The sequence below is a fragment of the Convolutriloba macropyga genome, chromosome 1 (genome assembly GCF_964194025.1).
Source record: "Convolutriloba macropyga chromosome 1, txConMacr16.3, whole genome shotgun sequence".
NCBI lineage: Eukaryota > Metazoa > Xenacoelomorpha > Acoela > Convolutidae > Convolutriloba > Convolutriloba macropyga.
Genome location: NC_134468.1, coordinates 43,453,793 through 43,466,828, shown reverse-complemented (window position 1 = coordinate 43,466,828; position 13,036 = coordinate 43,453,793). Strand labels below are relative to the sequence as shown.

General features: G+C 34.0%; 1 protein-coding gene across 5 annotated transcripts in view; it reads right to left on the bottom strand.

Moving 5' to 3' along the window:
* LOC142339324 (uncharacterized) overlaps nucleotides 1-13,036 on the bottom strand; it is a 152,801-nt gene that overhangs the window by 41,600 nt on the left and 98,165 nt on the right. For all 5 annotated transcript variants that reach the window (XM_075389292.1, XM_075389301.1, XM_075389310.1 and 2 more), the window contains one exon: nucleotides 1,034-1,150. In XM_075389292.1, the coding sequence (XP_075245407.1) occupies nucleotides 1,034-1,150 (117 nt within the window). The remainder of the gene's footprint in view (nucleotides 1-1,033; nucleotides 1,151-13,036) is intronic.

The following is a 13,036-nucleotide window of genomic DNA, read 5'->3' as shown; positions in this document are numbered from 1 at the left end:
CGACCAACAGAAGTTTAATACATTACATAACCGACCAACAGCTGTGATAATTATCACAGCTGAAAAATTACTGTTAATTGAACAGTCTCACGTTAACACGACGGCCTCAGTACTATTGCTGGCTGCAGGCCTACAATATGTGGCAGTAGTTTGGAGATAATTTATTAGGAATGATTTCATTAACTTCGAAAAAAAGATAAAGTTAGTCATTTAAAACCTCCAAAACCATTATTCATAGATTATTATCAGTTCACAAGGTGCAAAAACAAGAACAACGTTGCCACGGCGCTCAAAAACCCAGCTGAAACTTCTGTTGATTCAGCTGAGACTCTTGAGCAACTGCAAGAGCAATGATTTCACTTGACTTTATTGCCTTCGGGCTTTATCGGTCTATTCCGTTGCATCCAGACAAAGATCGCATCAAGATTGCATAAAAACATCCAAACAATCGGCATTTAAAAGTTAATATTTAACTTCACTAAAAGAGCAACGACAGGAAGGGCAATTTAATTCGGAGGGGACCGATGCCTAGCTATTTTTTTATGAGTGCAAAAATTCCGCCCACTAAAGGGCGCACCCCTCGACCTCCAGGGTACACACCACTCGACCTCCAGAATAATAGACCAAAGAATTAACCACTGAGCAATAAGGGCCTAGCTTATCTTAAAATCGCTTTTATTTAAGAAACAGACTTGATATCTGAATAAGAGCAATTTAGGTCACTCAAAAATCTAGAAGTTACGCGTGAAAAAGTCATGGCGGAAAAGAAATCGAATGTTCTAGAGCAAAGCGGTCAGGCAAAAATTTTTAAAAAGACACACACCCACAATTTTACAACAATTGCTCTATCTTCGTTCGAGAGCAATTAATAAGAGCCCCTCTCTGAAGATCGGATTCTCTTTTATCCAACTTTTAACATTCTTGTCCAAATTAAAATTCACCTTTTCTTATATGTATTGTTCATAAATATGTAACGTTTGTTGCACACATTGCAAAATTTGCTTGAATTGATAGAGGAGGAATGAGCAGTTACCTTCATGATGAGGCACAGAGTCCAATATGGAGTCAAGAGAGTCAGGACTGACAGAATCCAGAACCAAAGAGGTAACTGGAACAGCTTTTCTTGACACAGCCACAACAGCCAGTCGTACTAAAATGTAAACATTTACGCACTGCACTGAATTTTCATTAACATTATTTAGTTATTTTAAAAATTGGTTGAAACGCTATTAGACTATCGCTTACTTAGAAAACATGACAGCTAGCTTTTTCGAGCAGAAATACGTCACATATCCAGCTCATAAAAAATATTTCAAAAATTTGCTTTGAAACAAAAATGACAAATTTAATTGATAAATAAAACCAAAGAATGAAACCAAAAAATGCGGAAAAAATCCGTTCTTCATTATTCAGATGAACCAGATTCAATTTCGGCATCACTTCAAGGAAAATATCAAGGAAAGAAAAGGATCGAAATTTCGGTTTCCCGAAACAATTGCGCGTCAAATCGGTTCGGTTACTCGTCATTAATGAGAGGAACTAGATTTAATTTTGGCATCACTTCAAGGAAAATATCAGGGAAAGATACCGATAGAAATTTTGGCTTCCAGACAATTGCGTGTCAAATCAGTTAAGTTATTCTTCACTATTCAGATGAACTAGATTTAATTTTGGCATCACTTCAAGGAAAAAGTAAAGAAGATCAAAATTTCGGTTTCCAGACAATTGCGTGTCAAATCACTTCGGTTATTCTTCACTATTCAGATGAACTAGACTTAGTTTTGGCATCACTTCAAGGAAAATATTAAGGAAAGATAACGATAGAAATTTCGGTTGTCGGAAACAATTGCGAGTCAAATCAGTTCGGTTACTCTTCATTATTCAGATGAACTAGACTTTGTATTGGCATCACTTCAAAGAAAATATTAAGGAAAGATAACGATAGAAATTTCGGTTTTCAGAAATAATTGCTAGTCAAATCAGCTCGGTCACTCTTCATTATTCAGATGTACTGGACTTAATTTTGGCACCACTTCAAGAATAATATCAAGGAAGGAAAAAATAGAACCTCCGGTTTACAGAAACAATTGCAAGTCAAATCAGTTTGGTTATTCGTCATTATTCAGATGAACTAGATTTAATTTTGGCGTCACTTCAAGGAAAAAGGAAAGAAGATCGAAATTTCGGTTTCCAGACAATTGCGTGTCAAATCAGCTGGGTTATTCTTCTTTATTCAGATGAACTAGACTTAGTTTTGGCATCACTTCAAGGAAAATATTAAGGAAAGATAACGATAGAAATTTCGGTTGTCGGAAACAATTGCGAGTCAAATCAGTTCGGTTACTCTTCATTATTCAGATGTACTCGACTTAATTTTGGCATCACTTCAAGAATAATATCAAGGAAGGAAAAAAATAGAACCTCCGGTTTACAGAAACAATTGCGTGTCAAATCAGTTCGGTTATTCGTCATTATTCAGATGAACTATAATTAATTTTGGCATCACTTCAAGGGAAAGGAAAGAAGATCAAAATTTCGGTTTCCAGACACTTGCGTGTCAAATCACTTCGGTTATTCTTCACTATTCAGATGAACTAGATTTAATTTTGGCATCACTTCAAGGAAAAAGTAAAGAAGATCAAAATTTCGGTTTCCAGACAATTGCGTGTCAAATCACTTCGGTTATTCTTCACTATTCAGATGAACTAGACTTAGTTTTGGCATCACTTCAAAGAAAATATTAAGGAAAGATAACGATAGAAATTTCAGTTTTCAGAAATAATTGCTAGTCAAATCAGCTCGGTCACTCTTCATTATTCAGATGTACTGGACTTAATTTTGGCACCACTTCAAGAATAATATCAAGGAAGGAAAAAATAGAACCTCCGGTTTACAGAAACAATTGCAAGTCAAATCAGTTTGGTTATTCGTCATTATTCAGATGAACTAGATTTAATTTTGGCATCACTTCAAGGAAAAAGGAAAGAAGATCGAAATTTCGGTTTCCAGACAATTGCGTGTCAAATCAGCTGGGTTATTCTTCTTTATTCAGATGAACTAGACTTAGTTTTGGCATCACTTCAAGGAAAATATTAAGGAAAGATAACGATAGAAATTTCGGTTGTCGGAAACAATTGCGAGTCAAATCAGTTCGGTTACTCTTCATTATTCAGATGTACTCGACTTAATTTTGGCATCACTTCAAGAATAATATCAAGGAAGGAAAAAAATAGAACCTCCGGTTTACAGAAACAATTGCGTGTCAAATCAGTTCGGTTATTCGTCATTATTCAGATGAACTATAATTAATTTTGGCATCACTTCAAGGGAAAGGAAAGAAGATCAATATTTCGGTTTCCAGACACTTGCGTGTCAAATCACTTCGGTTATTCTTCACTATTCAGATGAACTAGATTTAATTTTGGCATCACTTCAAGGAAAAAGTAAAGAAGATCAAAATTTCGGTTTCCAGACAATTGCGTGTCAAATCACTTCGGTTATTCTTCACTATTCAGATGAACTAGACTTAGTTTTGGCATCACTTCAAGGAAAATATTAAGGAAAGATAACGATAGAAATTTCGGTTGTCGGAAACAATTGCGAGTCAAATCAGTTCGGTTACTCGTCATTATTCAGATGAACTAGACTTAGTTTTGGCATCACTTCAAAGAAAATATTAAGGAAAGATAACGATAGAAATTTCAGTTTTCAGAAATAATTGCTAGTCAAATCAGCTCGGTCACTCTTCATTATTCAGATGTACTGGACTTAATTTTGGCACCACTTCAAGAATAATATCAAGGAAGGAAAAAATAGAACCTCCGGTTTACAGAAACAATTGCAAGTCAAATCAGTTTGGTTATTCGTCATTATTCAGATGAACTAGATTTAATTTTGGCATCACTTCAAGGAAAAAGGAAAGATCGAAATTTCGGTTTCCAGACAATTGCGTGTCAAATCAGCTGGGTTATTCTTCTTTATTCAGATGAACTAGACTTAGTTTTGGCATCACTTCAAGGAAAATATTAAGGAAAGATACCGATAGAAATTTCGGTTTTCAGAAACAATTGCGAGTCAAATCAGCTCGGTCACTCTTCATTATTCAGATGTACTGGACTTTATTTTGGCATCACTTCAAGGATAAAATCACGGAAGAAAGATAGAACCTCCGGTTTACAGAAACAATTGCGTGTCAAATCAGTTCGGTTACTCGTCATTAATGAGAGGAACTAGATTTAATTTTGGCATCACTTCAAGGAAAATATCAAGGAAAGATACCGATAGAAAATTCGGCTTCCAGACAATTGCGTGTCAAATCAGTTCAGTTATTCTTCACTATTCAGATGATCTGGATTTAGTTTTGGCATCACTTCCAGGAAAAAATCAAGGAAAGATAACGATAGAAATTTTGGTTGTCGGAAACAATTGCAAGTCAAATCAGTTCAGTTACTCTTCATTATTCAGATGTACTAGACTTAATTTTGGCATCACTTCAAGAATAATATCAAGGAAGGGAAAAAATAGAACCTCCGGTTTACAGAAACAATTGCGTGTCAAATCAGTTCGGTTATTCGTTATTATCCAGATGAACTAGATTTAATTTCGGCATCACTTCAAAAAGAATATCAAGGAAGGAAAAAAATAGAACCTCCGGTTATCAGAAACAATTGCGAGTCAAATCAGTTCGGTCGCTCTTCATTATTCAGATGTACTGGACTTTTTTTAGGCATCACTCAAGGAAAATATCAAGGAGGAAAGGATAGAAAAATTGGTTTCCGGAAACAATTGCGCGCCAAATCGCTTTAGTTACTCCTCATTAATTAGAGGAACTAGATTTAATTATCGCATCCCTTCAACGAAAATATCAAGGAAAAAGAATTGAAATTTCGGTCTCCAGACAATTGCGTGTCAAATCAGTTCGGTTATTCTTCACTATTGGGATAACTAGATTTAGTTTTGGCATCACTGCAAGGAAAGATTCAAGGAAAAAGGATAGTAATTTCGGTTTCGCGAAACAATTGCGCGTCAAATCGGTTCGGTTACTCCTCATTAATCAGACGAACTAGATTTAATTTTGGCATCAATTCAAGGAAAATATCAAGGAAAGAAAAAAAAATCAAAATTTCCGTTTCCAGACAGTTGCGTGTCAAATCAGTTCGGTTATTCTTCACTATTCAGATGAACTAGATTTAGTTTTGGCACCAATTCAAGGAAAATATCAAGAAAAGAACGATAGAAATTTCGGTTTTCAGAAAAAATTGAGAGTAAAATCAGTTCAGTTACTCTTCATTATTCAGATGTACTAGACTTAATTTTGACATCACTTCAAGGATAATTTCAAGGAAAGAAAAAGATAGAACCTCAAGTTTACAGAAACAATTCCGTGTCAAATCAGTTCGGTTACTCTTCATTATTCTGATGAAGTAGATTTACTTTTGGCATCACTCAAGGAAAATATCAAGAAAAAAAGGATAAAAAATTCGGTTTCACTCCTCATTAATCAGAGGAACTAGATTTAAATTTGACATCACTTCAAGGATAATTTCAAGGAAAGAAAAAAATCGAAATTTCGGTTTCCAGACAATAGCGTGTCAAATCAGTTCGGTTATTCTTCACTATTCAGATGAACTAGATTTAGTTTTGGCGTCACTTTCAGAAAAATATCAAGGTAAGATAACGATAGAAATTTCGGTTTTCAGAAACCATTGAGTGCAAAATCAGTTCGTTTTTTCTTCATTATTCAGATGAACTAGATTTAATTTTGACATCACTTCAAGGATAATATCACAATGACAAGGATAGAAACTCCGGCTTACAAAAACAATTGCGTGACAAATCAGTACGTTTATTCTTCATTATTCAGGTGAACTAAATTTAATTTCTGCATCATCCAGGGAAAACGTCAACGAAAGAAAAAGATAAAAAAATTCGGTTACCAGAAACAATTGTGTCAAATTGGTTCGGTTATTCTTCATTATTCAGATGAACTAGAATTAATTTTGGCATCACTTCAAGAAGAATATCAAGAATATTAAGGAAAGATACCGATAGAAATTTCGGTTTTCAGAAACAATTGCGAGTCAATTCAGCTCGGTCACTCTTCATTATTCAGATGTACTGGACTTTATTTTGGCATCACTTCAAGGATAAAATCACGGAAGAAAGATAGAACCTCCGGTTTACAGAAACAATTGCGTGTCAAATCAGTTCGGTTACTCGTCATTAACGAGAGGAACTATATTTAATTTTGGCATCACTTCAAGGAAAATATCAAGGAAAGATACCGATAAAAAATTCGGCTTCCAGACAATTGCGTGTCAAATCAGTTCAGTTATTCTTCACTATTCAGATGATCTGGATTTAGTTTTGGCATCACTTCCAGGAAAAAATCAAGGAAAGATAACGATAGAAATTTTGGTTGTCGGAAACAATTGCAAGTCAAATCAGTTCAGTTACTCTTCATTATTCAGATGTACTAGACTTAATTTTGGCATCACTTCAAGAATAATATCAAGGAAGGGAAAAAATAGAACCTCCGGTTTACAGAAACAATTGCGTGTCAAATCAGTTCGGTTATTCGTTATTATCCAGATGAACTAGATTTAATTTCGGCATCACTTCAAGAAGAATATCAAGGAAGGAAAAAAATAGAACCTCCGGTTATCAGAAACAATTGCGAGTCAAATCAGTTCGGTCGCTCTTCATTATTCAGATGTACTGGACTTTTTTTAGGCATCACTCAAGGAAAATATCAAGGAGGAAAGGATAGAAAAATTGGTTTCCGGAAACAATTGCGCGCCAAATCAGTTCAGTTACTCTTCATTATTCAGATGTACTAGACTTAATTTTGACATCACTTCAAGGATAATTTCAAGGAAAGAAAAAGATAGAACCTCAAGTTTACAGAAACAATTCCGTGTCAAATCAGTTCGGTTACTCTTCATTATTCAGATGAAGTAGATTTAATTTTGGCATCACTCAAGGAAAATATCAAGAAAAAAAAGATAAAAAATTCGGTTTCACTCCTCATTAATCAGAGGAACTAGATTTAAATTTGTCATCACTTCAAGGAAAACATCAAGGGAAGAAAAAAATCGAAATTTCGGTTTCCAGACAATAGCGTGTCAAATCAGTTCGGTTATTCTTCACTATTCAGATGAACTAGATTTAGTTTTGGCGTCACTTTCAGAAAAATATCAAGGTAAGATAACGATAGAAATTTCGGTTTTCAGAAACCATTGCGTGCAAAATCAGTTCGTTTATTCTTCATTATTCAGATGAACTAGATTTAATTTTGACATCACTTCAAGGATAATATCATAATGACAAGGATAGAAACTCCGGCTTACAAAAACAATTGCGTGACAAATCAGTACGTTTATTCTTCATTATTCAGGTGAACTAAATTTAATTTCTGCATCATCCAGGGAAAACGTCAACGAAAGAAAAAGATAAAAAATTCGGTTCCCAGAAACAATTGTGTCAAATTGGTTCGGTTATTCTTCATTATTCAGATGAACTAGAATTAATTTTGGCATCACTTCAAGGAAAATATCAGGGAAAGAAAAAAAATTGAAATTTCGGTTTCCAGACAATTGCGCGTCAAATCAGTTTGGTTATTCTTCACTATTCAGATGTACTAGAATTATTTTGGCATCACTTCAAGGATAAAATCAAGGAAAAAGATAGAACCTCAAGTTTACAGAAACAATTCCGTGTCAAATCAGTTCGGTTACCCTTCATTATTCTGATGAACTAGATTTAATTTTGGCATCACTCAAGGAAAATATTAAGAAAAAAAGGATAAAAACTTCGGTTTCACTCCTCATTAATCAGAGGAACTAGATTTAAACTTGGCATCACTTCAAGGAAAACATCAAGGGAAGAAAAAAATCGAAATTTCGGTTTCCAGACAATAGCGTGTCAAATCAGTTCGGTTATTCTTCACTATTCAGATTAGATTTAGTTTTGGCGTCACTTTCAGGAAAATATCAAGGTAAGATAACGATAGAAATTTCGGTTTTTCAGAAACAATTGCGTGCAAAATCAGTTCGTTTATTCTTCATTATTCAGATCAACTAGATTTAATTTAGACATCACTTCAAGGATAATATCACAGAATGATAAGGATAGAAACTCCGGCCTACAAAAACAATTGCGTGACAAGTCAGTACGGTTATTCTTCATTATTCAGATGAACTAGATTTAGTTTCGGCATCACCTCAAGGAAAATATCGAGCGAAGATAACAATAGAAATTTCGGTTTTCAGAAACAATTGCGAGTCAAATCAGTTCGTTTATTCTTCATTATTCAGATGAACTAGATTTCATTTTTGACATCACTTCAAAGATATTATCACAGAAAGAAAAAGATAGAAACTCCGGCTTACAAAAACAATTGCGTGACAAATCAGCACCGTTATTCTTCATTATTCAGGTGAACTAAATTTAATTTCCGCATCATCCAAGGAAAACGTCAACGAAAGAAAAAGATAAAAACTTCGGTTCCCAGAAACAATTGTGTGTCAAATTGGTTAGGTTATTCTTCATTATTCAGATGAACTAGAACTAATTTTGGCATCAATTCAAGAAAAATATCAGGGAAAGAAAAAAAATCGAAATTTCGGTTCCCAGACAGTTGCGCGTCAAATCAGTTCGGTTATTCTTCACTATTCAGATGTACTAGACTTAATTTTGGCATCACTTCAAGGATAATATCAAAGAAAGAAAAAGATAGAACCTCAGGTTTAACGAAACAATTGCGTGTCAAATCAGTTCGGTTGCTCTTCATTATTCTGATCAACTAGATTTAACTTTGGCATCACTCAAGGAAAATATCAAGAAAAAAAGGATAAAAAATTCGGTTTCACGAAACCATTGCGCGTCAAATTGGTTCGGTTACTCCTCATTAATTAGAGGAACTAGATTTAATTTTAGCATCACTTCAAGGAAAACATCAATGAAAGAAAAAAATCGAAATTTTGGTTTCCACACAATAGCGTGTCAAATCAGTTCGGTTATTCTTCACTATTCAGATGAACTAATTTAGTTTTGGCGTCACTTTCAGGAAAAGATCAAGGTAAAATAACGATAGAACTTTCGGTTTTCAGAAACAATTGCGTGCAAAATCAGTTCGTTTATTCATTATTATTCAGATGAACTAGAATTAATTTTGACATCACTTCAAGGATAATATCACAGAATGATAAGGATAGAAACTCCGGCTTACAAAAAACAATTGCGTGCCAAATCAGTAGGGTTATTCTTCATTATTCAGATGAACTATTCTGAATTTCCGCATCACTCCAAGGAAAACATCAACGAAAGAAAAGGATAAAAACCTCGGTTCCCAGAAACGATTGCTTTTCAAATTGGTCGGTTATTCTTGTTCAGATGAACTAGAACTAATTTCGGCATCACTTCAGGGATTATATCACGAAAAAAAAATAGAGACTCCAGCTAACAAAAACAATTGCGTGTCAAATCAGTAGGGTTACTCCTCATTAATCAGAGGAACTAGATCTAATATTGGCATCACTTCAATGAAAACATCAAGGAAAGAAAAAAAATTCCAAATTTCGGTTTCCCGAAACAATTGGGCGTCAAATCGGTTCGGTTACTCCTCATTAATCAGAGGAACTAAATTTAATTTTGGCATCGCATAAAGCAAAACATCAAGGAAAAAAATGAAATTTCGATTTCCAGACAATTGCCAGTCAAGTCAGTTCGGTTACTCTTCATTATTATGATGGAATAGATTTAGTTTTGGCGTCACTTTCAGGAAAACATCAAGGTAAGATAACGATAGAAATTTCGGTTTTCAGAAACAATTGCGTGCAAAATCAGTTCGTTTATTCTTCATTATTCAGATGAACTAGATTTAGTTTTGGCATCACTTCAAGGAAAATATCGAGGGAAGATAACAACAGAAATTTCGATTTTCAGAAACAATTGCGAGCCAAATCAATTCTGTTACTCTTCATTATTCAGTTGTACTAGACTTAATTTTGTCGTCACCTCAAAGGATAAAATCAAGGAAGGAAAAAATAGAAATTCCGGTTAACAGAAACAAATGCGTGCCGAATCAGTTCGATTATTCGTCATTATTCAGATAAACTAGATTTAATTTTGGCATCACTCAAAGAAAATATCAAGGAAAAAAAGATAGAAAATTCGGTTTCCAGAAACAATTGCCCGTCAAATCGGTTCGGTTACTCCTCATTAATCAGAGGAACTAGATTTAATTTTGGCAACACTTCAAGGAAAATATCAAGGAAAGATACCGATAGAAATTTCGGCTTCCAGACAATTGCGTGTCAAATCAGTTCAGTTATTCTTCACTATTCAGATGATCTAGATTTAGTTTTGGCATCACTTCCAGGAAAATATCAAGCAAAGATAACGATAGAAAATTCAGTTTTCAGAAACAATTGCGAGTCAAATCAGTCCGGTTACCCTTCATTATTCTGATGAACTAGATTTATTTTTGGCATCATTTCAAGCGAAATAGCAAGGAAAGATAATGATAGAAATTTCGTTTTTCAGAAAAAGTTATGTGACAAATCAGTTCGTTTATTCTTCATTATTCAGATGAACTAGATTTAATTTTTGACATCACTTCAAGGATGTTATCACAGAATGATAAGGATAGAAACTCCGGCTTACAAAAACAATTGCGTGACAAAACAGTACCGTTATTCTTCATTATTCAGGTGAACTAAATTTAATTTCCGCATCATCCAAGGAAAACGTCATTGAAAGAAAAAGATAAAAACTTCGGTTCCCAGAAACAATTCAATTGTGTGTCAAATTGGTTCGGTTATTCTTCATTATTCAGATGAACTAGAATTAATTTTGGCATCACTTCAAGGAAAACATCAAGGAAAGAAAAAAAATCAAAATTTCGGTTTCCAGACAATTGCGTGTCAAATTGGTTCGGTTATTCTTCACTACTCAGATGAACTAGATTTAGTTTCGGCATCACCTCAAGGAAAATATCGAGCGAAGATAACCATAGAAATTTCGGTTTTCAAAAACAATTGCGAGTCAAATCAGTTCTGTTACTCTGCATTATTCAGATGTACTAGACTTAATTTTGGCATCACTTCAAAGATAATATCAAGGAAGGAAAAAGATAGAAACTCCAGTTAACAGGAACAATTGCGTGTCAAATCAGTTCAGTTATTCGTCATTTTTCAGATGAACTAAATTTAATTTTGGAATCACTCAAGGAAAATATCAAGAAGGATAAAAAATTCGGTTTCCCGAAACAATTGCGCTTCAAATTGGTTCGGTTACTCCTCATTAATCGGTGGAACTAAATTTAATTTTGGCATCACATAAAGCAAAACACTAAGGGAAAAAAATGAAATTTCGGTTTCCAGACAATTGCGTGTCAAATCAGTTCGGTTACTATTCATTATTCTGATGAACTAGATATAATTTTGGCATCAGGTCAAGCAAAATATCGAGGAAAGATAACGATAGAAATTTCGGTTTTCAGAAAAAATTGTGTGAAAAATCAGTTCGTTAATTCTTCATTATTCAGATGAACTAGATTTAATTTTGACATCACTTCAGGGATAACATCACAGAAAGAAAAAGATAGAAACTCCAGCTTTCAAACACAAAAGATAAAAACTTCGGTTCCCAGAAACAATTGTGTGTCAAATTGGTTCGGTTATTCTTCATTTTTCAGATGAACTAGAATTAATTTCGGCATCAATTCAAGAAAAATATCAGGAAAAAAAATCGAAATTTCGGTTTCCAGACAATTGCGCGTCAAATCAGTTCGGTTATTCTTCACTATTCAGATGTACTAGACTTAATTTTGGCATCACTTCAAGGATAATATCAAGGAAAGAAAAAGATAGAACCTCAGGTTTACAGAAACAATTGCGTGTCAAATCAGTTCGGGTTCTCTTCATTATTCTGATGAACTAGATCTAACTTTGGCATCACTCAAGGAAAATATCAAGAAAAAAAGGATAAAAAATTCGGTTTCACGAAACCATTGCGCGTCAAATTGGTTCGGTTACTCCTCATTAATTAGAGGAACTAGATTTAATTTTGGCATCACTTCAAGGAAAACATCAATGAAAGAAAAAAAATCAAAATTTCCGTTTCCAGACAGTTGCGTGTCAAATCAGTTCGGTTATTCTTCACTACTCAGATGAACTAGATTTAGTTTTGGCATCACTTAAAGGAAAATATCAAGAAAAGAACGATACAAATTTCGGTTTTCAAAAAAAAATGAGAGTCAAATCAGTTCAGTTACTCTTCATTATTCAGATGTACTAGACTTAATTTTGACATCACTTCAAGGATAATTTCAAGGAAAGAAAAAGATAGAACCTCAAGTTTACAGAAACAATTCCGTGTCAAATCAGTTCGGTTACTCTTCATTATTCTGATGAAGTAGATTTACTTTTGGCATCACTCAAGGAAAATATCAAGAAAAAAAGGATAAAAAATTCGGTTTCACTCCTCATTAATCAGAGGAACTAGATTTAAATTTGTCATCACTTCAAGGAAAACATCAAGGGAAGAAAAAAATCGAAAAGAAAAAGAATTGAAATTTTGGTTTCCACACAATAGCGTGTCAAATCAGTTCGGTTATTCTTCAATATTCAGACGAACTAATTTAGTTTTGGCGTCACTTTCAGGAAAAGATCAAGGTAAAATAACTTTCGGTTTTCAGAAACAATTGCGTGCAAAATGAGTTCGTTTATCATTATTCAGATGAACTAGATTTAATTTTGACATCACTTCAAGGATAATATCACAGAATGATAAGGATAGAAACTCCGGCTTACAAAAAACAATTGCGTGCCAAATCAGTAGGGTTATTCTTCATTATTCAGATGAACTATTCTTAATTTCCGCATCACTCCAAGGAAAACATCAACGAAAGAAAAGGATAAAAACTTCGGTTCCCAGAAACGATTGCCTTTCAAATTGGTCGGTTATTCTTCATTGTTCAGATGAACTAGAACTAATTTCGGCATCACTTCAGGGATTATATCACGAAAAAAAG